This window comes from Bombus terrestris, chromosome 16 (genome assembly GCF_910591885.1).
Source record: "Bombus terrestris chromosome 16, iyBomTerr1.2, whole genome shotgun sequence".
Lineage (NCBI taxonomy): Eukaryota > Metazoa > Arthropoda > Insecta > Hymenoptera > Apidae > Bombus > Bombus terrestris.
Window position 1 is genome coordinate 4,716,653 of NC_063284.1, and position 26,504 is coordinate 4,743,156.

Below are 26,504 nucleotides of genomic sequence, written 5' to 3' on the forward strand. Positions count from 1 at the left end.
TTTCTTGAACCCTGACAAGCTTCCAATAAATCTGACAATAAGTACTTCGAAGTTTCTTTCATACGTACCAGTGTATTGACAATACTGGCCCACGAACCCTGGCTTGCAGTGGCACTTCACATGGCCGGTGTGCGTCATCTCGCAGCTCTCCTCGTTGTTGTTGCAAGGACAAAGGATGCAGGAGCCCAGGTAGCTGACGGATCGGTCGCTAGTGTCTCTGTAGTAACCTGTTGAGCAAGACTCGCAGGATGTTCCAACGTATCCGGTTGGACAGCGACAAACTTCCACTTGGACAGCTCTTCTGTTTCCAGTTGGATGCTCCACAGCTGTGTCTAGGCTTATGTCGCTAATGTAAGTGGCACTCATTCCTTCGCTGTGGGTTGCACGAACCAAAATCGCCTCTAAGTTAGAGAGCACAGTCATCAGATCGGTCCTGGAGCTGACTCGAGGCCCCTCGGTGGTCAAACGCTTCCACTCTGATTCTCTGAATGGCACCGAGTAAGTCAATGGAACGTCAGGCTGGATGTCAATAGGATTCGTCCAGAACAACGTGATCCCATTTCCAATTAGGATAATATCTTGATCCTTGTAACTCTGAGCCCCAGGAATGGCAGTGATATGTTGAGTCAAAGTCAGACTTCCTCCATAGCTTTTAACCTTGTTGCCAGTGAAAATAGGCGGCAGGGACCACAACAAGCTGCGTCGTCTGCTATCTGGATAACGATATCCTATTTCGTTTGTAGCTAAGTTCAATTCGAAATCACGGTGGTCGATGATTTCCTGTCTCGTCGAATCGGTTAGAGTAAATCCGTGTTGGTTGTCGTATACCCACATGGGAATCTGCTGAACGTATAAGGAACTCTCGTGACATTGATCGGTCAGTCCACTGCAGTAACACTCGCTACACCCATCCGGATTTTCCGCGGACAGTCCAAACGTAGCTGGACGACACCTGTTACACTGCCGTCCCTCGACGTTTCGTTTACAGTCGCATCTGTCACCAATGTACAAGCTGCTGCGCGAACCCATTTCGTTGCAATCAGTATGGTTTACCTCGCGACCTGTGCAATCGTAAGGAGTTCCTCGAGTCGCGTCACCCGTGTATCCTGATTCACAGAACTCGCACAAGTCGCCAGTGGTGTGGTGAGCACAGTTCTCGCATACTCCCGTGTCAGGATTACATTGGTTGGAGTGACCATTGCAGTAGCAAGGCTCGCACGTACCCAGATAGAGACCTTCGCCACCTCTAGTGTATCCAACATCGCAGTCCTCGCAAGATAGTCCCTTGTAACCTACTGGACAAGAACATTCCTCCACCTCTACGGCTCTTGCTCGACCTGTGTTGTACTTTTCAGCTGTATCTAGGGATACCAACGACAAAGCAGCCTCGTCGGTATGGGTGGTATATGTGGCTTTGATCCTAATCGCGCGAATGTCAGCCAGGGCCATTAGCAAGTGTTCTCTGTCAGCCTGTGTTCCATCGTTGCGTTGCCAATATTGTTCTAACAGAGGTACGACGAAAGTCTGGGGAGTATTTGGCTCGGGAGACTCTTTGGAGAAGTACAGCAAGTTTATATCGTTGGCGCTGATCAACTCGACGTCAGCAGCATTGTTTTTCGAGCTCTGACCACCTGGAGACGGAACATAGCGAACAGTATACTTGAGGTTGCCACCGTAGGAGGTAACTTGATCGCCTAGGAAAATGCTAGGCAACTGCCAGTAGTAAACGTCGTTGTTCCCACGGTTAGGGAATTCGTTGTAGATGATTTCGCGGCTGACTGTGTCCAAACGAATACCGTCTGTGATTGGTAGACTATCTGGTGTTCTAGACTCGATGAGAGAGAAGTCCCTGACAGAATTGGTAAACGAAACTCGAATCTGTAAAACAGTATCATCTCGTGACAATCCTGTAGGTAAAATTTTGTAGGTTTTTCAATAACTGTAACGTAAAATATACTCACGTCGTTCCTGTACCAGTTGGAGGAGACGCATTTGTCGGTAATGCCCATGCAAAAGCAGCTGATGCAGCCAAATTGATTTTTCGATGCCAAATTGAACGTGTTCGCCTTACATTGATTGCAAGTAAGACCCGTCACATATTGCTGAAAACCAATACGTTAATACCATATGCATTAAAATCTATCCTTGAATCGTTCTAGTACTAATTCTCTTCATTTATCCCCCTGTACTTACTTTTAAACAGAGCAGGAATATTTCCGAATTAAACGACAGCATAAACAACATTGAGCACGTCATACAAACTTCTTCTAATTTAAGTAAGCAAGTAATTTTCTACCCTTTCACAAACGTATACTGGATTTCTAGACCAAGAAATTTAAAGTTTAATACCTTGCATCGACACCTGCCGGTGTTAGGATCCGCGATTGTACTGAGACTACCGTCAGGGTCACAAGAAGATTCGGGAACACACATGTCTCCTGGAATAAGAGGATTTCCTCGGTATCCAACGTTGCACTGTTCGCATCTACGACCTATGTATCCTGCTGGACAATCGCAGGTCGGCTGACCATCAGATCCAAGGTGACAAGTGCGTGCAAACCTGTTTCAGAGCAAGTTCAAGCAAATAGTTGTAACACAATTCTTTTGGACTTATTTATATTGCACAAAATATTTGCACGAATATTCGTAGTCTACTAATGACATTGTCTTACTGATTGGATGGATTGGTGAGTGGACAGGGGCACATTTGGCAAGGAATGTTCCTCGCAGGATCTCCATAATATCCCAAAGGACAACCAGGCGGCGCGGCTAAGTAACATTGACCAAGCCAAGGACCAGACTCTCGTCTTTCGTATCCTGGAGCACATTGCTCGCACGACAGGCCACTGTATCCTATATAAATATTGTGTTTCATAATCATTCTGAACATAGATTCGGAAAGTTTGATAGGTCTCAGTGAATCGAATTAATACTTACCTATGGGGCATTCACATTCTTCCACATAAGAGGCCGATCCGAGTCCAGTATTCCTTACATCAGCTGTGTCCATCACTATGTTAGTGAGCCGGACATCCAAGTACGGAGAATCGTCATACTGTACTCTAACAAATAATTCTTTTGTCAATTTCGATCTGAGAATTTGTTAATAACTAGACTGCGTGATTTTATGCATTTTTGGGAAATTTGAAAGTGCAAAAATGTACAGAATGCATACAACGTGCAATGATATAGAAAATATCCAAAATATATTCAGCAAAGCAATTGTCTATCTAGTATTATAATAATATGAACTTGCATAAATATTCGCAGTACTAATAATTGGTACAAACAAATGATCCAAACGCTGGCCCTCAGTCACTGGAGAGGCACGACTCAACGTCTGGATCATCGGTTTTGAATAGATCAAACTGTTTCGCATACTTGATCAAGATATTGTCCACGTTCTCCAGTGTCATCATGATATCTTCCCTGGTGGCAGGAACCTCAGCCCACCCTTGTTGCTTGTACCATTCACCATCGAAGAACCTGACAGCCTCTTCGTTATCGTAACCCGTTATTATCTGCTTTCCTTTATGCAAGAGTCGATAATTATTTCCAGTCAGAATAACCGACGGCGCGGTGTTTGGTATGCCGGTTCCATTATAGGTTACTCTGTACTTCAGATAGCCACCGTAGGATTTCAACTGATTTCCGTGATAGTTCTCAGGCATGACGAAGTAAGCAACTTCCTGTTCCTCTCTTGAATCTAGTGGCAATTGGTTTGCATCGTACAGCTGCACTCCATCTCGACCTATACCTCTCACAGATTGCACTTGTCTGGTGATGTCGTTTAGAATTTGAAGATCCGGTTGAGTTTTTACGCTTACGATACTGTGGCGGTCGAAAGGAGGTGGAATGTGATAAGTGAAGAGGTTGGCGCTGTGACATTGGGTAGCGACTCCGAAACAGAAGCAGGAAATGCACTCGTCTGCGGTTCTAGCTTCAGAGTTGAACGTTCCCTTGGGACAGATCTCCGGTCCGGTCTTGTTCACGATCACGATGGCGTCGGGGATGGCAATTACGAAGCCAGCGCTGTTCAGTGCCTCGCAGGAGTAGGCTCCTTGGTCTTCTGGTTGCATGTCGGGGCAGGAGAGAGTTCCAGTTCCGTTTATCGATGTCATGTAGCATTTAGGAGGAACGTGGCCCCAGTTGAGACGCCAGCTGATCTCGGGAGTGGGTATGCCAATCGCTGTGCAGGTTATCATTAAAGTTGTTCCTTGAGACACAATGATCATCGGTGGAGGTGGTTTCACTATGTAAACTGGAGCTAAATAACACGAAAAAAGAAAAAAACAATTGCTTGAATCAAATTCTTTATAGATTCAAAATAGCAGTGTCCGCTTAAATTCCAACAGAATTATTTCGCCTTTATTCGAATATTCTACTGCTGCCTACTACTCAGTGTCTCGAGTTCAGTTTAAAATTCATTGACAAAGACGATACATAGATATAGTGTGAGTAAATGAGAAATATTATGTCTCTCTCACGTTTGTTCTCATCTCTATTCTTCCTTTTGTTGAGGAACTCGGAAGTACATGCACCGCGAGAATTACAATGTGCTCTCCCAACGAATTGAAATTTAAGCGGCTACTGTATCTAGTAAAAGAACAAAGAGACACGTACAGCATCCTACTTCGTCGCTACCGTCTATGCAGTCCCTCTCCAAGTCACAATGATAGCTTTTGGGTATACATTGATCGTGGCTGCCACAGGCAAACTCTGTGAAGCGACAGGGAGTGCCTGGTGCGTTTGGAGCACAGTCTTCTTCGTCGCTGCCATCGGCGCAGTCCTTGTCACCGTCACAGCGCCACACTTTGCTCACACACTCTGTGTTGTTGCAGCGGAACTGATTTGGCTCGCAACCGTGCGGACCTATTCAATGTAATGAATTTTCTTGTAGAATGAAGAGACCAACCTTGTATGAGTCAGACTATGAATCTTCATACATTTAAACGAGATTCGAAGATGAAAATATGCAGAATGTGTATAAAATATTCATAAAATGGGTGAACCAAATCTCTATTTAATCGGGTTCTTGCATAAATATTCACAGTCTGATGTCTATGAATGATGACTTACTGCAACGCATCTCGTCAGAACCATCGGTACAGTCCAGTCTGCCATTGCACACGTATGATTTGGGAATACATTCACCGTTGCTGCAGGTGGCTTCGTCGTATTGGCACGCGTGGGGTTTGTTGGTTGGTGGCGGCTCGACTGTACAGAGAATAAAAGTGATGAATCGAAAATACCCTTGTTGCGTTCTCTGAGTTTTCCTTAAAAATTGCTTAAACTTGAAGATAGCACGAAAGAATAATTCCTTGTTTCAATTCTGCCAATTTATTTAAACGCAATTCTTTTAGCTCGTTAAAAGAAGGGTAAGATTAGACGACACGAAGATCAGAAAGCTGCGGCAGAATTAAGAGGAATTTTCGGAAAAAGGCCTATAAAACAATTGAAGATAGGAATAATTTTTTTTAATTTCAAAGCACGTACACTTTTCTACAGTGAGGTACACGCTCACTTGCTGACCAGGCATGGACGAAGGATAGCCAACAGCTTCGCAGATATACACTCCTGAATGTTCCAGTTGGATATTTGGTATTTCCAAGCGTCCATTGACATCTCGACTTCCAGGAGGCAGAGGCAGATTATTTCCTCGTAGCCAGCGCACTCTGGCTCGAAGAAGACCTTCGTCACGACATTGGAATACGACCTCACGACCTAATTTATGAAATAACAATGTAGTATCCTAAGAGACTCCTGCCTTTCGACGTTACGTGTTACTTGTCTTGTATTAATCGTAATGTTTCCATAAGAAGCTTATGTTATGAGAAGAGTTTTTATTGTTTTTATTGTTTAGTGTGAGTAAAACGAAGAACATGTAATGATATGCGGTGTTGTTCGTGGAATTGTTCTTGGGAAACGCTTTGTCAAAAATATATATTACGCTGTAAAGTAACTGTCTTTGTTTAGATATCCTCTTCGCATGCACGTTACTATTAAATACAATTATCTGCTGTCAATTGTAAATTAAATAACACGAAACTCCTCGCAGACATAGACGATTCTGGTATTACAATTATGAATGAATAAAATGGTCCCCTTAGATGATCATCCACAATTTCAACGAGTCATTAATCACGTTCCATAAATAAAAAAATTGCGTAGCATTACTTGCGATTGCTATCCGTAAAAATCTTACCTTGCTTCGGCGGGTCTGGCCAAGGCAAGAAAAAGATAATCAAAAATTGTATTAATCTCTTATATAGTTAATCTGCTTAATTTATAATACGTATATTTCTACGTGTAATACATAAAATACTGTGTAATACGATTATTATTCTTTTGCTGACACTAAACTTACTTTCTTTGATCAGTTGCTCGCTTGGATAAGTCTTCAAGTTGAGACGACGAGATTCTCCATCTAGAGAAAGCAGGTAGTAAATGATCATGATAAACTATATCAAATAATACATATTAAACTTAGAATTAGTTACATACAGCAATTTTCTTCGTCGGATCTGTCCCTGCATTCTGGCACCCCATTGCAGAGAGAGGACTGAGGTACACAATCTTTGTCTCTGGTGCACGCGACGTAGCCGTGTGGACAACTGTCAGACACTGGGGGAGGGTTGTGATCTAATAAAAAATTCGTACAAGAATATTAATATAAAATACCTTCTATAATATTCTGAAAATGTTAATAATTGGGAAGAATATAAAAAGGTGTTGATACCAGAGAGATGGTACAGCACAAGACTCTACTAGAATGAGAACGATATGGTATGATCGTAAATTTAACTCAGAAGAGACCATTCGTTAATGCAGTCGTATCCAGGATCATAGTTTAGATTCGTTGAATGATTTTCAAATTAATATTCAAAGCAAGCCTATACGATATTAAATCGCTTATTACTTTATGCTCGATGGGAAGTGTGCTGCTAAAGTTTTGAAGAAAAGTCTTTCGAAGGAACGGTTAATGGCAGAAAATATTGCTCGGCCCTGAAAGGAACTTGAGGACTTAGCCTCTTCAACTTTACATTTTATATCTTGGCACTCGAGATATATAAACTTTAGCTCATCGGTAATTTTACGACTGTACTATATCGTTTCCACCTAGTTTGCTCACTCCACTCCCAATCTGTAGACGTAGACGATCGATTCGTGGCTATTTTTGGCCAATAAGGAATATACAGGAACCCTATTTTTAAGACTGTGTCGAAGGAATATGGTAAACCGCACTTGCATTGTTCCCATTCTGGTCTTCTTTTTAGCCAGAAACAGCATGAAAACCTTACCACAATTTTCGTCAGATCCATCATCACAGTCTATGAAATTGTTGCACTGTTGGTCAGCTCTGATGCAATTTCCATTAGCACACTGGAACTGGTCCTTGCCACAGCCTGCAAACACGTCCATGTATTGTAACTGATAGAATGAACAACTTTGTCTTGAAAAAACGATCGTGTGATCGTGAAAAAGTTTGAACGAGGCACAAAGGATCTATTACTCTTTAAGTAACGGTCTAAAGAATGAAAAAGAGCATGGACCACCAACAGTACCTAAAAATGCTAAGAACAGACATAAAATGATCGGTATATGTACATGATATGTACTGGCACGCACAGAAAAATAGCGAGAGAAATTCACTTTTAACCCCTCCATACTGATCGCCTGTGAGTTTAACATTTTACTTATCGGGCCAAACTTGAGAATAGTTATTTTTGCAATTTACAGAGGAATGATAAAGTAGAAATGGAGTGGTATGCGAAATATCTCAATGGCAATTTTCCATTTCGATTTTCATCTCAATATCTCGATTGCAAGTTGGTAAATTAAAAAACAAATTAAATAATTAACTCGTGTTATCGTACGAGACCAGATTCAGAAGGTTAAGGTTTCCACTGTACATTTTTCTGTGTATGCTCGTTAATAAATTACTACGAAACTAGAAACTGCTGCACTATTCTACAACACTCAGAACATAGTCTACGATCGATCACTTCAGGTACATGTACCTTCTATCTCTAGCAAATCAAAAACTATGTCTCATGCTATAACAGGATCTACGCTAGGTTCGTACCAACAGGGATGTTCAACAGATTGTACCAGGCAACGGATGCACTAATAATTTACACAGGGATGCGTTGAACGTGTGACTGAGTTGAGTAGAATTCACTCAAGTCTCTACTCGAACAACCTACACACTGCCTATTTGGCTGCTAACACAGACTGAAAGAAAATGCAGAGTCTAGAAAATCTGGGGCGTCCAGGGTTCCAATGAAATCCTCATTAGAATCAACTAAAAATCATTTATGTTAAAGCAGAAAAAAGAGGCTTGAAAGTTACAAATTAAATTATTTTTGTCAGCAATGTAGGCGACACACCATTCCTGGATAAGTGATCGCATCTTTCCTTGGTCAAGGTTTCAAGAATCATCGTTATTTTTTGTTTGCAATTGATCATTATTTTTGAGCATACAAAATGTTTCCTTTGATCATAGATCAAACATAGCTTCGTTATTTCATTTTCTTTAGAAGTGACTGATTAAATAAAAGTTGAAAAGTATGTGCTATTTGATCAAAGAAACTGACTGTAACGCAACTGAATGGATAATGAAAAAATTGGAATGAAATGAATTTGAGGGGATTGGACGCCAGCAGATCATCAAGGTCTGCCAGTGATCTAACCGAAGCAATACTGTTCGTCGGTAAAGTCGCGGCAATCGTAGAAATGGTCGCAGTGGTGAGTTTCAGGGATGCAAGTGCCATCAGCACAAACAAAATCATCCGGAGCACAACTCCTTGGAGTGCTCAGATTAGCTGGCGCCTGATAATCCGGATTGTAATCCTTGCTAGCCTGGTTCACGTGGGTTAGTCCCACCAGTGTGGTTCTACCTAGAAGTAACCGAAACTGAAACCACCTTGCACCTGGCTCTTCCTTTCTTTTAACTGTTTCTTAACCAATCGTCCATCTCTGTCTTGGAATTTTAACCCTGCAACTACTTACTATTGCGATTCCAGTCTTCTGTCTCTGAAGGAAGAGACAGTCATCGTCTGATCAACTATTTGCGATATTTTGTGTGTGATTTATAGGGCACCACAAACTGACAGTAGATCCTTTATGATTACACCAGTTAATAGTACAGATAGTGAAATTTGGTTTGCTATAATTTGGTTCGGCTGAGTGTTTGATTTCCTGTCAGTCTGCTGTACAATTTGGGCCACTTGCGACTGAATCAGTGCACGTACAAACTCGGTGCGGCACAATTGGTTGCCTCTAGCAGGCGGTGGACACGGTGTCACGGCCAAATACTGCGTGTGCACCTGGTGCGTTGCGTGATCTACTGGATCAAGTGTGCAGAACCGAATAGAGCTTATGTACAGACAGTGGAAACGGCCACGACACGTTCAGACATCAGAAATCCTCGACAGACTCAACCGGACCTTAAGAAACGTGTTTCTGATTGTAAGATGTAATTTGTTCTTGCAATAGAGGTTCTCCTTGAACAGACTAAAGTATTTAAGTTCCTCCAACCATTTTCCAGAAATACTACAGCACTCTTTTGCATACTTGAACTAATATTACTGGCGCAATTTTACAAATCAAATGACCATTTACAAATTCCAAGCCATCCGATTATCTTTGAAACAAAGAATTATAGACCTACAAAAAAGAAGTTCACAATTTGTATCTTCTATCCCATCAATTGATGATTAATCAATTAATTATCATTAAATTAATTATCATTAATCAATTAAAGTCTCAAATCTGTCAATATGTTTCTCAAGGAACGAGTCAGTTTCGAGGATGTTCAAACGGGTCAGTGTAGGTCTTAGCTGGTCCCTGCAGCCTTTTCCACCCACTTTGGGTCAGACTACGTCTCCCTATGCGACGTCTAGGACACGTTTCAGCCGGTGCACACGTGTTCCTGCCTAGTTCCTTCCCTTCAGCGTCCTAAGCTGTCTTACAGACATCTTGTGCACCTACCTTGATGACAATTCGCCTCGTCGTCTTCATGAGGGCAATCTGGGCGTCGATCGCAGACGGCGGATTGCGGAATACACGTTCCATCGCGACACGTGAACTCGTCAGCACGACATTCCGCTGGTGGGGTCACCACGTTGTCTGCAATTTGGAACATTTTTATCGTTATTACTTCTCGTGGATCACTATGGATATTTATTTACAAGTCAGGAAGTTATGTTTATTTCATTAGTTGGGATACAAGCGTCGACTATTTTGGAATTCTGCAACCAAGGTCTTTTTGAGGTTTTCAGCACCGGGTTACTGCGGATCAAGGATTCGTCAACTTCCAGACTGTTTCGAGGCTTTATCAGCTTTAGCAAACAGTAGTTTGGAGCTTGGATAAGGAGAAGGTTACGATCTCCATTTGAGTTTGACAATTAGCTGAAACTGATGTTCCAAGAGAAGCTAAATTCTTTGAACCATTTAGGATTGGATTAGTGTATAATAATGTTTCTATAGAACTCGTTACTAGGAACCAGCTGTATTACAATTTCTGGAATACTTTAAGGCTTCGTGGAGTTCGACAGAGTTCTTTTGCAAAGTCCTTAGGGTTCAGAGAGGGAGGCAGGGTCTTCACGGTGCTTGGAACATGGGAAAAAGGCTTTGAAATGGTCTGAAATCCTTACTGCAGTCGCGTTCGTCGCTACCATCGTGGCAATCGATGTTGTTATCGCAGAAGAAGTTCTTGTTGATGCACACACCGTTGTCGCAAGGTCGCTCACCGTTGGGGCACTCTGAAAAGACAGGCGACAGTTAACGAGGGAAAGGGTAATTTTTCAAGAAATATTCAAAAGAAACTGTGAAAAAATATATGAGAAAAGAAAAGAAGTAGACAGTATGCTCGCTTCCCTAGAACCATAAAGACCCCCATAATGCCATATACATTATCCCAAGCAATTGGAAGAAAGAGAAACTCGACTGGACAGTTGGAACAGAGCAAAAATGTACATAGACAGGTTCCGATCGATTCTCCACGGTCCAGTGGCAGAATTCCATGAGAAAGTATGGTCGAATAAGCGGGCCATGGTAATTAACCGATCGATAGACTGTCCTAGTCGAGATACCAACAAAGATAAAACCGTCAAACAAACAGCGTGCACACTGCCGGCTGTCATGCGACGTTTTAAGGAGCGCACATGTACACTGATCCCCATAGCGGAACTCTCTATGGTGTCGTGATCGCGTTGACCGCCCGCGTTTAGAGATAGTAATTTGTAGAATCGATTGGAGTACCAATGGAACTTTACATTTCTTGTTTCTTCTTTTCTCTTTGCTCTTTTCTCAGGTCAGATCAGGTCTCGCATCTATTATGTGATATTATAGTTTGTTGAAGACTGAAGGAGGGAATTTAATTAATATGTTTGATTGGTAAACTCAAATGAAAATTACTTTCACGTCAATCTACTTTTCTAGCGACTAATTAATTTCCAATTAATTCTTGTAGATTTATAATTACCGTCAGTTTTAGAATCGAGCAATTCCTGCAACGAAGTATCCTCGTAAGATAATTTACGCATTCAGAAATTCAAATTATTCAAAGTGGAACAGGAGATGTCTTCCTGCTCTCAGCAGTTTTCCAAATTTCGAATACTAACTTTATCAAGACCGATAATGAAATTCTTATATCTTCATAATCTTCTTAACGCGGAATACTCGATTCACAGTAAATTTGTCCTATATTCACGCAGCTATAGAATTGATAATACTGTCAAAATTTAATGGATGATTCTGATCGATTAAAGTGAAACTCTTGAGAAAGAATATTTCGTGCGCGCCGATCTAATAATTCCATAGAAATCAAGTTCACTGATTCGAAGTCGAACGACGTATCTTAGTGATTTCGACGGAACAGGACATCTGTACTTTGTTACTCTTATCGATGCTGTCAATTTCGCGATTAATCATGCCAGAATCGATTCTGGTAACTGGTAAATGGGACCAAACACTAGTTTCCATTGTTACTCCGTGGGATGTGCGTGTATTGGAAGAGTGGTAAGTAGGAAAATTCTACTATGCAGCACGATAACTCCGTGAACTACGTTCTCCCTAGGGAGCCAGAGTGTGTAACGTACTTTCCAAAAGCTACAGGAACGTTTAAACGTTATCAAACAGAAAGATCTAGGCAAAAGGCGATGCCTCGTAAATCTAAGGCTATGGTGTACCATATAGTAAGTAAGAGACAGAGACAGAGGAGATAGAGATAGAGAGAGAGAGAGAGATACAGAGAAATAGATAGAAAGGGGCACATACACTGGGATCGATCAAAAGTTTCCTTCTAACTCATTCTACGTTGCCAAGGAACTGAAAATTATAGAGACTTAATTGTAGAAAATTATTAAATTGTAGAAAATTCCCTTGAAACGAAGAATATTTCGTTATTAAACTTTTCCTCGACACCAGTGTGTACAGAAATACGAAAGTCTCATCCGGTTTGGCGACTTGTCGAATCCTAGGATCCTGTGTACGTGCGCTGTGCAAGACTCTTATAATCTAATATAGATCAGAATGGAAGAAAGATATATAGATAAATGTGAATATAAATATATATATATATATATATATATGTATATGTATATACAATCAGAGAGTGGAAGAGGTATGTACATATCAAGGTCAGGCAACCTGTGCTGAAAGAGAAGACCAAAAAATAAAACAACCAGTGTGTGAAAAAGAAAAAAAGAGAGAGAGAGAGAGAGAGTGGCAAGAATGGAAAGAAAGTGAGAGACAGAGAGAAAATTCGAGCAACAGGATAGAGAATTGTTTGCATAAGAGCGTCCAATTGCATTTCCATAGTATCAATTATAAATAGGTCGTCGGAGTATTAGAACGAGATTTAAGGGGGGTGGGGGTGGGTGTAGAGCTGAAACATACAAAGATACCGTAATTGTTAATTACACGAGACTACAGAAGGGCACGTGCTCATACAGAGAGAGAGAGAGAGAGAGCTAAATTACATGAAATGAAATTTTTCATATTATTCTCACATAGATACATTCAAAAGTTCTAACGAATATTATAAGGGAAAAAGATGGAATAATAACTGTTTCACTTTTAACAGGAGAACCAACGATTTCTGTTTAAATATCATTCTGACGTTAAAGATTGAAATGGCTTCCTGTGGGATCCATTTAAGGGCCTTTTTCATATAGAATGTGAAATAATACGCAGGGTGAGTTAACGGGGCGATTGTTCATGGAAAAACGAGTCAAAAATGTACGATGCATTTTTTTCGCCTGAGTTTCTGTTTTCAAGAAAAACGACTTGAAAGTCGGTCGCGAGTACGTGTTTTTAGCGTAGCTGGCTCCAGTGGTTCTTAACCTGGATACATTTCAATATACCGGAGATAATTTACCATACAGTCTTCTACCGTTACAATTTACGTATTTGATTCTGCAATAATACCTACTTACAATTTTTTATTCGAAACTAATCACTCTTTTTACGTATCTTCAATCAAGCATATGAACATTATTTAATAAAACAGATAACAACTCAAGATTTGGTTGCCAACGGGAAGAATTAATTGCGAAAGGACTAGGAAGCTTAATTACGTCACATCAGCAAAGATCGTATTATGAAAAAACGGAAAGAGAACCACTGGAGTACCGTAGAGCGCAACGCCTTTCAAGTTCAATTTCCCTCAAAACGAAGTTTCTTACGAGGAACCTCCACTGCATCTTTTCTTCTCATTTTTACCCAAAGAATCGCCCTACATAAAAACCAAAACCCACCGCTGCTAACAACCTACATAACCTAACTTTTTATCACAAAAATCAATCGTAAGTTAGATCCATCGTTAATTGTTATTTATCTTTGATTGTGAAAAGCTTCCAGCATTGATACATCTCTATTCAGAGGACAATTCGTAGATTCCATAGCCCCAATGGACAATCTCATCCTCGATGACGAGGCCCCCTGGTCGCAGCGTCGCGATTCAAACCGAGACGGCAGTCAACGTCCGACTCGAAACACGGTCGATAGGAACGCGGAAACGAGATTAACGGTTCTGCACGGCCAGACAAGAGCGAGCTGGCATTAGTTACAGCTTCTTAATTGCCGCCTTGAAGACCGACGCGCGACCAGGCAAAAGGCGGAGGGCTCTCCCCGCGATTCCCCGTACGCATCGATTTCTATTCGATGGCTTCTTCTCGTTTTTCACGCTCCGTCTTGTTTCTTCGAGCATCCATCAGATAAACCGGCACTCTCACTTCGATTTATTTCCTTGCAATCGTTCCTTGATCTCTTTCTACTTCGTTTATCTATAATTCTCTTCGGATAGTCTCGAGGAAGACACAAGAGAATTTGTTACAATTCGAGCTTCTTAGGTATAAGCTGTGTTCTGAAGGAATTGCGTGTATCGTTCGACTTTTGAGAAAACTATAATAATTTTAATTTTAATTTTAGTTTTCAGTCTGTGTGTCATTTGATTCCTAAAGTTGAAATATGTAGTCTACGGTATAAGTAAACTGCGAATTTTCACGTTATTTTCATATTTTTAAGAAGGTAGTTAAAAAAGTAGAACCTTAATAGAAAATTGCTTTGCCTATTAAGCATTATAAAAAACACTATACCTCGGATATTTTAAATATTTTTTCATAACATTATGTGTACTTCGTTAAATCCTGTACTTTCAAATTTCCTATAAATGCATAAAAATTCGCAGTCTGCTTGTAAGACGACACAGCTTAACCCAAAAATTTCAAATTACGATATCAATTAAAATAAGCTTTGAGCTAGTGAAAGTCCAAAATTTTTTACAGGGAATTATGCTGCGTACGTGGATATCGAGGTGGGAGTCCTCTGCAAATTTGATAGTGTGCAGGATGGGATATAGCTGAAAACGAAGAAACGATGAGCGTTAGAGAAACGTGTTAAAGAAAAGCTTCCATTTTTTCCTCAGGAATAATTCTTCATGCGAGGCGTCCCGGGAAAATGTCGAGATCCAACCGCGGAATAATTTATCAAGATGCGATTTCGTAGATTTAGCTCCGAAAGGCGGGGAGATTGAAAAGACAAAGGAAGAGACGAGAGAATGAAAATAGAGAAACCGGGTCCAGAGGTCGGTTGATTTGCATTACAGGCTGGACACTGCGATCGATGGGCTCTGGCGTGATTGTTTAATTGCAGCTTTCTGCGCAGGGGAATCCTGCCACGCGCTGTTTTTTCTGAATTAAAACTCGTTCTCGTTTTTCTGATACCATCGCGCGATGGTACTCCATTGCCTAAATATAAATTGGCAAAAAAAACGAGGGAGCGCGGTTGCAAAAAAAAAAAGGAGGGGGTGTTTCTCTGCACAAACTATGCTTCTCGCATTATGAAAAATAGGGCGCAGGTGGGTCATGCCAGTGGTTCTCAACATCCAAACAAATAAACTAGACTAGGAAAAATCCCTTTGTGTTCATCATTTAACTCTAAGCAATGAAGACAAAGGATCTTCTTCTCGTTTCGTCTTTATTGTCCAAAACGTAGAAGTATGAATCGATTTGATAGATTAATCGAAGTTCTATTCTTAGTTAAGTTTCTATTTTTATTGCTAAAATGAGAACTATTGGCAGATGAATTTATTCAGGGGATTTCCATAAGTTCTCCCGTATCGACCGTCGATCACGAGATCGATTCTCCATCGATACTGCAGCCTGCAGTGCAAATCGGCCTTGATCGACAGGCAAATAGACAGAGAGAGAAAGAGAGAGAGAAAAATAAATAAAGAAAAATGACGACCGTACGGCAGTTGATTTCGTCCGAGCCGTCCTTACAATGCTGTCGACCATCGCAACGTCTCTTACTGTCCAGGCACAATCCGTCGTTGCATCGAAACATTCCAACTGGACATTCGCTTACTACAACGATGCCCAAAAAAACGGTCAGGTGATTTTCCATTAGAGCATCTCGTGCAATGACGCGCAATTCATAAGAGAAAAATGACCTTACCGACGGAGTTCATATGCCCTCTTTTAATTACCATCTATTGGTAACTATTACGTCTTTCTCTTTTTAGCAAACCACATTTAATTAAAACTTAATTATAAGCAACAACACTAATGTTCTGTGGTATTACACGTAAAAATTTTCGAAAGAGGTATAGGACTCCGTCACCACCTATTCCTTCGACGTCCTTTGCGTACACGTTGGTCCGTTGGTTCAGGAATGGAAAAAGTACTCACGTATATCTCCAATAAAATCCCGAGGAGTATACTCGGTTCTCTAACCCTTTCGTTGTACAGAAATACATACAATACATATAGTTGCATAATTATTACATGTTAATTTTAGATCTTTCGAACTTGATTATAGTGTCTAAAAGAAAGATAAAGATCTTAAATTCCATTTTCGAGCTCTGACCCAATTTTAGGACAGATACAAGTAGTTTCAAAGACGCTACCTTACAGAAGATAAAGAATTTTAAGTCCAGAATCAAGAAACGTTTCTGAGGTTATGACCCCACATATTCTATAATATGTCAGACGATTGTAAAGAATCGAGTTTCAAGCATGAAATGATATGAATTGAGATTTGATAAACAACGAATGGGTTACAAATTAACCAGCATACGTTTCAGGCAATAAAAGCCGGCCCCAATGAGCCAATGAAGTGTTATACATGCTTGGAAATCGTATACCCATTCTCATGCAGAAACATGCATTTAAATGTCCAATTTAAGACTCACAGTCTACGTAATAATTGACCAAAACTTTTACATGCATCCGTATCGCTGAATATACAGCGTAAGGCTGACTTTGATAATGCCAATATATCTTTTGCATCGAGGGAATGCGACGTTAGTTAAAGGAAGACCAAAAGATGTTATCTCTCTTAAAGACGACGAATCAGAGAATAGGAAGATTAATGCAGGTTAAATGGTTTTAGTTACAAATGCCATGAAATGTGCCATTGAGGTTAGTAAATTTATATTGTGTTAAAGATGGTCCCCGAAAGGTAATTTTCTATTGGACAATTACGCAAAGGAAGAAGACCAGGTGGCCAGGACATTTTTCGTTATGTATTGGCAGCAATGATCCATAGTTACCGCATCCAATCTCGTCAGATCCGTCAGCACAGTGGGTTACATTGTCGCACCTCTCGATTTCAGCTATGCATTCACCACTGGCACATTTCCACTCGGCAGGTGTGCAGACCCCTTGACACAAGTAACAGCTCAACAACAAGCTCTAAAGAAGCTTCAACAATGGGATGTTTAGGGAATTGCAGCGCCATTGACATAATCACTAGGGTGATCACTTCTAGTGACTACTCATCATGGTTTAGTCATGACCAGCTGAGGCAGGCAAAAAGGATCTTGACCAAGGTAAGGGTCACTCGAAATCTTGTATTTCTCATAAAAGAATCGAGGAATAGCAAGTGATTTTTGAATTATTTATTACTCTGATGTGACTAACTGTGCACGTATATAGGAAATTTAAAGGTGCACAAATATCAGAGTACAATTTCCATGAAATAAGCAGGTTAACTATCAACCACGAAACCATCAATTTACTTAAATTGAGAAAATAATTTCTACCGATATAGAATCTGTCTTTCTTCAAATTTAAGATCGACCGATTATCAAAGGTACTTTATTCGATGAGAAAGATTATCGGGAGACATTGAAAATGCAAAGACCATTCGAATGACCTAACTGGGTGCAGAGGAAGCTTACCACAGTCATGCTCGTCACTACCATCGAGGCAGTCGAAGATATTGTCGCATTTGCGTCGAAGCAGAATGCATTGTCCGTCTTTGCAACGCATTTCCTTGCTCGGATCGCATTCCCTCGGGCGTTCAGTTGTCTCGCCTGGCCATACATGGCCTAAACGTACATACACAAACAAGCACATTGCCAGCTACTCGAACACAAGCCTTCTGCTATATACAAATGTAAAAAAGTATCTCCATGTCGAGGAAAACGATGCTAGAGCGGTCAAGATCACTCCTCACCAAAGCTTTGTACACATTAGCTTAATCTGAATAGAATTGGGAACAATTGTCCCATATAATAAAGGGTTATATTATCAAATGGAACTTATATTTGTCAGAGGATAAGAAATTATAATCTTCCAGTTTTTCCTAGCCAAATTTTGCCAAGGTATTCTATATATGTATATAGACAAATAACTTTGAAAATTTATTTAGAAGTTATTGAAAAGATAAAACAAATGGCAATAGTAGCGAGCGAAAAATAGGTTCAATGTAACTTGAAACTTTTATCGTTGCTGTTGATAAAAAAATCTATGGCGATTCAAAATTGAGTGTGTTAATCTTTCTTATTAAGGAAAGTATATTTTTCTTAGAAATTGTTAACAAAGCTTCAAACGACTGATATTTACATGAAATTTTCCCCTTTCCATATAAAAATTCTATATAGGTTTGTCTCCCATTTATATTCGTACAACGACCAGACAAAGTTCGTCGAGAGAAATTTGAATATTCAATATAATTTTACGTTCTTGTAAGTCGCGATAGCTAATTATTTTTAATTATTTTTTACAGTTCTAGTCTCTTGCTATACGGGATACTGATCTTTGAGACAAGATACGGTTGAAGAGCTAGGGGGAAATAAACCTGGAAATAAAGACGGCTCCTTAGCCAGTTTTACTCTTGCTTATATCAAGCTAATGAATTAATTAGCGGTGAGGCCACGGCTGACCAGCATCGTCATCCTCGTTGTCAAGTGCTAAGCAAACGAGAAATACGCGTCTACCCAGCCAGATTTTTACCTACATTAAGAGGAAGGCCCCCACAGTGTATTCGTAAACACGTTTCTTTGAGGTGTATTCAGACAGAGGATGGAGGAAGAGGAGTCGAATATAATCGAATGCAGATGGTATATCAAGCGAAAATGTATCGTAACTTTCACTGTTGTTCCTGGTTGGAAGGAACGACCCGCAGATTACTATAATTTTTGTTGAAATTCTCAGGCACAGAATATTTATCCTACAATTTCAGACAATCTTCATTTTACAGATTGAAAGATCAACAGAAATTAGGTGTTTTGCAAATGGGATATTGAGAAGAGATTTTACATTTCGCGCTCTAAAGTTTCTATAGTATACACACATATATATTCCTGTGTGTTTGCATTACAATAAAGAAATTATGATGCCCCGAGCTTCTTTTACCAGCTTCTCAAACTTCTTCAAACCGTGTCAAACTCTACCAAACTTATACGGATTCAAACGGATGCTGGTTCAAATTTCTCAAAATTTATCCAAGCGGAGCGGAATGTTCCTTCCAACAAGGACAAAAACTTAAATTGTCCAAATTTCGTTGCTCAAAATTCCAAAATCAATGTTGTAAACACGTTCAAACTCTGTACCTCATTCTGCCGATATTTTTTAGGTATCTTTTCTTGCATATTTCCGATGATGCAACAAGATTAATTCACGTTCGTTTATCGCACTATTGAGCAAGGAATTTCGTGCAAAGAGAATGAAAAAAAAGATGAAGAGGGTGAAAACAGCGTACTGATAGGTGGAGTGGCGTGTGTAATGGTTTCGTTAGCGCAATCTTCGTCGCTCTGATCCGGACAATCCGGGTGGCCGTCGCACCTGTAGACACCCTCGATGCACTTGTTCCCGGTGACGCATTTGAACTGGGTGGGTGTGCATTCCCGTTCTGTTTGTGTGGTCGTTTGTGTCGCAGCAGGAATACACGGGAGCAGAGAACACACATTTATATATACAGATATGTTGACAATGCTGCTGAACAGGGGATGGTTTTTTGTTCAGGGGGACTCGATCGTTCGTCCATTGAAGAAGAATTTTTTGCCTTTAACACTAGATCTCGTCTGTTCCATCTTTGGAAAATGATCGAGCTTGGAATTTTCTAAAAACTTCAGTTTCATGAAAGTTAAGAAACTATTATATATTAGGATGTTGATTTATATTTCTTCTTCCACGTCTACGTTATCCGGTTGATAACTAAAAATTCTTGAGATTTAAATGTTTCAAAAATTACAATTTCATTATAAATCGTAATAAATAAAAATAAATTTCTGTTTAATGAGTTTTACAGATGTTTAAAGAGTTTCTTTATAGTTTATTATATTCGGCTGTTATTTTATACTTCTTCTTCAGTGTCTAGTTACCTTGTCCTCCTGATAGAGGATAAACGTTGCGCGTTGAAGAGGGGGGATCACCTGTAGGGTTTCGATTCTGTTATGACATCACGAAAAGCTCGAAGCTCGTCCACGAACAACGAAAGCGTTCGACGAACAACGATACAAAAACTATTGCTTTGAACAATACGGGAGAGGGACGATCGACCCTCTCATTCTAGCGTTTTAAATTGGATTAAGGAAAGTCCTCTAAACTTTCTGGGGACTCAGGACGCGTGAATCTATATACAATTAATAATCTAGAGAGGTGAGGGTTAAAACTTTGAAACTACAAATGTACAAATGTAGGCACGGCGGGTAACAAAAGCTTTGACGTTTTTCTTTTCCTTTCTTCACTATTTTTCGGTTGACCAGCAACTGATTTTTCATCCAGGATAATATAACTATATTAAAGTACTGAATTTTATTTACTATATTGCTATACTCCCATTGTTTTATCTACTATGTTGCATTCATTTTTATTTCAGTTATTCCAAGCCACTAGTTACCGGTACCAATAGACTCACTTCGATAATGGCAATATAATAAACGAAATTTTCAGAATAAAGTAATAAGTTAAACGTGCGAGTGTTAGAAATAATTGAAATTGGAATTGTCCAGTTTATGTCAATAGTATTGCAAAGATATTCTTCCCTACTGAACTCTTTCAAGTAACAGAAATCAAAGGAACATCAAAGCTTCCTTCACCCAGCACATGACACGCTTCGTAAGTATCGTCAAGGGTTGAGATTACTTGGCAAGCAGAAGCGGAGACCACCAACACCAGAAACTCCACGTCCACTTTCTCCAGCTCAAACAATTAACTAAATATCTATTTCTTTCTGAAAACAGTAATTTATAAAAAGAAGAAAAAAAAAGGGAACAAAAGAAGAAATGGCACTTTTATGGAGTCTCCAATATTGAATGTTCCCAGATGATAGGTAAGTGTTTATATACCGCAGTGAAGCTCGTCTTCTGCCCGGGGGCAGTTGTCGAATCCATCGCAAACAGCGCTCTTCGATATGCAAGAGCCGTCGTTGCAGGTGAAGTCCATAGAAGGGCACGGGGCCAAATCTACAGGGCGCCACCGGCAAAAACAGACAGCCTGGTTTCGTCAAACCCGTCGCCTCGAGCTCCCTCTTCAGGATTATTGCTCCTCAAAGTCGTGGAAAAGCTCGAGTCGAGGTGGCCATGTTACATTGGTTATATATTAAATATAAATATATGTACAAGCTATGAGATCCACGTGGACAACACACGTGTGGAGACATTTAAAGCGGGATCAACTGGGCTTGATACACTGAAAGCATCTGTTATGGTGAATGGTATTTATATATGGGCAGCTGTCAGCCTGCGATATTGCCTCATGGTTGCCAAGTTAATCCTGCATTGCCATTGTTTCGTCTGATTTTTGAATAACAATTGATATAATACCTTTGTGTACAGGTTTTGTGATTTTTCTGTTTTCAAAGGAATATCAGTCTTTCATATTTGGAACTTTCTATCCGGCTCGTTGTTGCATCCAGGTTCCTTAACGTTAGAAACATGTTACCGTTTGTAATAAAAAGTGAACAATTCTTTGCAATTCGACTGTGCAAAAATCTATAAAATTCCACCGCTATGAATCCATAAAATTTCTATGAAAAATTATCTCGACTAAAATCTGCTAGTTTTAGAGTTAAATCCTGCTGCAATCGACGTTCCTTTCTCATCATTTTCTTCCCCTACATTTTTTCATACACATCATTTTTCATAATTCTCCGGCCAAGAAAAAGTTATTTCATCAGTCGATCATAGCGCAGCAGGATGAACAATACAACCACGGTGTATGATGTTTATTGGCACAGTATCTGCAGCCTGACAGAGCACACGACTCCTCGACCGCGGGGTATCTTTTTACAGAGGATTCCTTCGAAGCTGGCTAACACTTAAAGCAATCTGAATGAAGCCTCTCGAAGGCGATTAGGATATATTCCATGGGTTCTATGTACAGTGTGTGCGTCTGGACGTGTAATTTGTCTATCGTGTCTGCGTAACATTAACTGAGAACATCGACGACCAATAGAAGAATCGGGAACAACGTTGTTTGGACTCCAAACAGATTAAATACTTTGGTTTACTCGTTGAACCTCAGGGCAAATAAACTGACTGCGAATTGCAGTGTGCAGTCCGCAAGACCGATGAAAGATGTTTGTTATATCCAGAGATGTAAGCTGTCTCGACTTCCTTTGCATTCACCGTTTGCTTTATCCCTATCTTATTGGCCTTATTTGTACAGCTGTGGCCTACTCCGAGTCCTACTTTTTCAAATAACCATAATACGCTGGTAATTCGTTTAGATTCCATTACGTTATGGGGTGCAAGCTGTAATTCTCACGAAACGATCTCTTCTTTATTAATAAGGAAGCAGTAGCCTTTACTACAGCAACAAAAGTCTATCAGTAAGAAAAGTTTCAATTAAATTTATGAGTACCGAATTTAAGAGAATCACTGGGGTTTAAACGAGATATGTAACTACCACTTTGTGCCCTACCTTAAGATCTATCTTTTCAGATAATCCAGAAACTTGAATGCAAAGGAAGAGCCACGGTGACTTAGCCTGTGCAAGGAACAGAATTCCTCCGAGTACATTCAATACAAAGGCCTTTGTACAGCAAGGATGGACGCCACAAATTAAGTTCCAACATGAACATACAAATGTCTTCTTCGTCAGAATTTCTGGGCCAGATTTTCAAGCCACCACTTTGTACAGCGATAGATCCCACCAATTCAGAGCCCCACTTTTCAGACCTTCGTTGTTGGCAAGGTTTCACTGAAGAATATTCGAAGATGCCAAGAAGTGAAAGAACAGAACGGAAGAAGGATAGATGGACTGGTTTCTACCTTCCATCCCACAGTCAGCTTCGTCTAATCCATCCTCACAATCCTTTACGCTATTGCAGACGAAGATATTGTCGATGCAGGTCCCGTCGCAGGCAAATTTCCACATCGGACATGCGGAATTTTCTTCGGTCTCGTTCACTCCATTCTCATAATCTCCATTGGTATTGCCGTTACAGTCAAACTCGTCGCCATAATCTGGACAGTCTGAATATCCATCACACCATTTGTCTGCCGCGATACACGTGCCATCGCTGCAAACGAACTGATCCGGGTCGCAGTTCGCGGTCGTGCTAGTCTCTTTGAAGATGAGATCGGAATTTGTAGTGCTCGGTCTTTCTGTCATATCCTCTTCGCAATCGTCCTCCACGTCCTGGTCAGCTCTGAGCTTTGTGCTCGTCTTTTCATCCTTCTTGCACTTTCTTCTAGCCGGGGAAGAGGAGCTCTTAGTGGCTGGCAAACCTGTAGAAACCGTAACGTCGTCTACTCTGGAGTATGTTTTACTGTGCTGATCTTGCCCTTCCTCTTGGTCAATGATTTCCTTGGACTCTTTGCTGATGTTGTTCTTGCTCAGTTCTGTCACGGTCTCCACCAACGTCAGTGATTCTGTGGCGTCTGAATATTTAGAATCAATTGGTTTTATAGTTAAACTATGGTTGAACACCTCTGAGAATTCCGAGAAGTCCTGAAAAGAATCTGAAGAATTACTGTCGTCTTCAGGCTTGGAAAGTGTGGTATCCTCGATTAATCCGGAATCAATCTTATTCTCGCTTGTCAGAGACTTCTCGATACCTGCTTGTCGCAACTTCTCCTCCAACTCATACACTCTCTGTCTATAGAAATTCACACACTTCGAGGTACAATTGTATATCTTCGCTTCCAAGGTTTGGTCGATAGAATTAGGAAGAATTTTATCAGTTAACCTGTCCTTACTAAGTAGATCTATCAGGATCTTGGAATTGTTCAAATTAGATTCGAACAACAGTGTCTCCACGTTTGCAGATACATTATAACTGTAATCCTCGTCTGTAATCGTAGAAGCTGTCGACGATACCGACGATGATCCCTTCTCTTCCAAGTTCTCGTCATAATACGTCGTCTCTTCGCTATCTTTTCTGCTATCTGATGTCTCCGTAGAATCCTGATTAGATCCGTCAGCAATTAAAATTTCTTCCGAACTTAGGACAGTCGATGTCCTGTACTTTTCCGTAGTCCAGGAAGAATTTTCTGCATCCGGCACTGTGGTCTCTTCCAGGAATGTCGTCTTCGAGCTCCAATCCAGCTTTTCCTCCAACAAATATTTAGTCCCAGATATATCGGAAGTATTTCTTTCCCCTGAGTCCAATCTCAACGCGTCTTCTTCCCCGGTGAAGTTCAACTTCTTGTCTAAATCTTCTTCAGAGTACCAATTCCAATTTGTACTTTCTGAAAAGTCAGTGGAGTTGATCTGTTCTGTACTCGCCGACGTGGTTACCACGGCTTCTTCCAGACTCTCATCTTCGGAAACAAATAATTTTTCACTCGATTCTGTAAGAATAAGAGATTCACCCTTCACCGAAACAAAGACACTATCCGTTGTCCTGTTCACCTCGCCCTCCAATGTTACTTCATCTTCTTCCCTCGTCGAAAGATTAATCTCCGGCGTAATCGAAAAATCTTCCAATTTTGATACCGTAGTTTCCTCCACGCTTTTCAAAGTACTTTCTACTTCCATCTCTTCTTGAATCTTATTAGAAAGTATTTCATTTTTCATTGAACTTGGATCGTCACCGACGGTCGAGCTAACAGTCCCCGGTGTTGTCGAGTCTGTTGGGTATTTTGTGCCAGCAAATATGGACATGTGTCTGAATCTACCCTTCTGCCCTTTCTTCCTACCCTTCCTCGACTTCTTCTTCTTCGTACGCACCTTTTCATCGTTGACCACAGTCGTGGAATTTGTGGAATCCGTCAGAACTGACACTTCACTGGACATTGCGTTCTCAACATCAGACTTTCGGTGGTTCTTCTTCCTGTTCCTTTTCGGCTTCTTCGCCTCATTATCAGTCAGATCTCTCACGTCGTTCAAGGAACGTATCATCATTTTGGCAGATCTCGAGCTATTCCTATTGGGAGTGTCAATTATTTTGAAACCTATTCGTGGCGAGGGATTCAAGTTCCTCGACTTGGACCTCCAAATGTTCCCTGGATTCGTTTTTTTCTCGACTATTTTTATCGAGCACGGATCGTTTATCTCGATGGCTATTCTTGGTAAGGAATTCGAATGCTTTGGCACGGACCTCCAAATATTCTGTGGTCTCGAATTTTTATCAGATAGTTTATTCGAGGATGGATCGATGGTAAAGTCGTTCTTCGGGTGTTTCTTTGGATTTGTCAAATTCTGCTGCTTCAGGTCACCAACGTGATTCCAGTTCAGCATTCTCGCTGTTTCCAGATACTTGCGAAACGTATGCTCATCGTTGTATAAATTCCTCCACTTGGCCTTTTCTGTGACGACGATCATAGTGACGGAACATGAAGGATTTGCCTTTCCGAAGAAAGAGGCGAACGAGAGAAGAGAATCGAGGCGGAGAAAATCCTAACCTTCCACCTCGATCGAGACATTAACGTGAGAAAGAGGAAGAAGCACAAGACTGGACCAAGACAGTGGACTAAATAGTTCACTTTGCTCGTTAAGGAGCAAACAATTGATTCGAGAATTTTTCTCCAAAATTGCCCTCGAAATGAAAGAAAGAAAAATATTTCGTCAACGACCAGAGCTTGACAGATGTGAATAACAGATGTTATAAATTTCACAGGGTCGTTTCACAGAAATAGTCGAATTGCATGGACGATTAATAAAACCGCGATGAGGATTAAACAGAGGGGATACCACGAAATTAGGATGGTGTGGTTTCAATTTTAAATATCTCTAGCTATGTCAGAGCAACAGGTGTCTGCATTATTCAGAAAGTCCATTTTCACGTTTCAGAGCCGACTTGGGGACTCTATCCCACGCGTGTCTCCCTCAAGGAACAGTTGTGCGACTAAATTTATGTATTACAAACAATTAAGTCCACTCAAAGTAGCACGATACTACTTGGCCATGTAAAAGCGAGGATTACTACTGAAGAGATACGGACTTTCCCATCTTTCTCTTTTCATTTTTATTTTTTTATGGTGTTTTCAAAAAATCTGAGACAAGCATCTGCGAGATATTCCTAATTCGCCAATTGTACGTCTACCCTCTGCAATTTCTAACAATTGAGATGTACAGAGATTAAATTAACACTAGAACTAGCACACCAGTCAAATCGACTGGTTTTACAATTTTATTTTAAAATTCCTAAAGTTCATGTTATTAGTTTTAAAAGAATAATATAATGAATTTTATTTTGTTTTTTATGTATTCAAACTTAAAATAATTTTGTATCGAGGCTACTTATACCAATAGCAGTCAAAATGACTGGTACTTGTCAAAGTGTAAAAAAGTCCTGCAATCTGTGTATCAAACCCCAATCCC

General features: G+C 40.4%; 1 protein-coding gene and 1 long non-coding RNA gene across 16 annotated transcripts in view; one reads left to right on the forward strand and one right to left on the reverse strand.

Moving 5' to 3' along the window:
- Positions 1-26,504, reverse strand: part of LOC100651429 (basement membrane-specific heparan sulfate proteoglycan core protein) — a 187,652-nt gene that overhangs the window by 12,431 nt on the left and 148,717 nt on the right. For 2 of the 15 annotated variants that reach the window (XM_048413371.1, XM_048413385.1), the window contains exons 15-35: positions 21,083-21,199; positions 19,495-19,644; positions 17,690-17,839; positions 17,060-17,170; positions 15,759-15,872; positions 10,659-10,766; positions 9,994-10,131; positions 8,694-8,900; positions 7,302-7,406; positions 6,505-6,642; positions 6,368-6,427; positions 6,206-6,220; positions 5,497-5,724; positions 5,080-5,217; positions 4,624-4,872; positions 3,382-4,267; positions 2,938-3,062; positions 2,673-2,853; positions 2,350-2,560; positions 1,962-2,102; positions 69-1,878 (exon numbers count right to left, since the gene is read on the reverse strand). In XM_048413371.1, coding sequence (XP_048269328.1) covers positions 69-1,878; positions 1,962-2,102; positions 2,350-2,560; positions 2,673-2,853; positions 2,938-3,062; positions 3,382-4,267; positions 4,624-4,872; positions 5,080-5,217; positions 5,497-5,724; positions 6,206-6,220; positions 6,368-6,427; positions 6,505-6,642; positions 7,302-7,406; positions 8,694-8,900; positions 9,994-10,131; positions 10,659-10,766; positions 15,759-15,872; positions 17,060-17,170; positions 17,690-17,839; positions 19,495-19,644; positions 21,083-21,199 — 5,382 coding nt within the window. Of the gene's footprint in view, positions 1-68; positions 1,879-1,961; positions 2,103-2,349; positions 2,561-2,672; positions 2,854-2,937; positions 3,063-3,381; positions 4,268-4,623; positions 4,873-5,079; positions 5,218-5,496; positions 5,725-6,205; positions 6,221-6,367; positions 6,428-6,504; positions 6,643-7,301; positions 7,407-8,693; positions 8,901-9,993; positions 10,132-10,658; positions 10,767-15,758; positions 15,873-17,059; positions 17,171-17,689; positions 17,840-19,494; positions 19,645-21,082; positions 21,200-23,008; positions 25,490-26,504 lie in introns of all 15 variants that reach the window. The other 13 variants (XM_048413373.1, XM_048413372.1, XM_048413376.1 and 10 more) reach the window with 9 other exon arrangements.
- LOC125386564 lies at positions 17,177-20,542 on the forward strand. Its single transcript, XR_007226835.1, has 3 exons — positions 17,177-17,338; positions 18,520-18,853; positions 19,369-20,542. It is a non-coding gene; the product is annotated as an uncharacterized LOC125386564 (long non-coding RNA).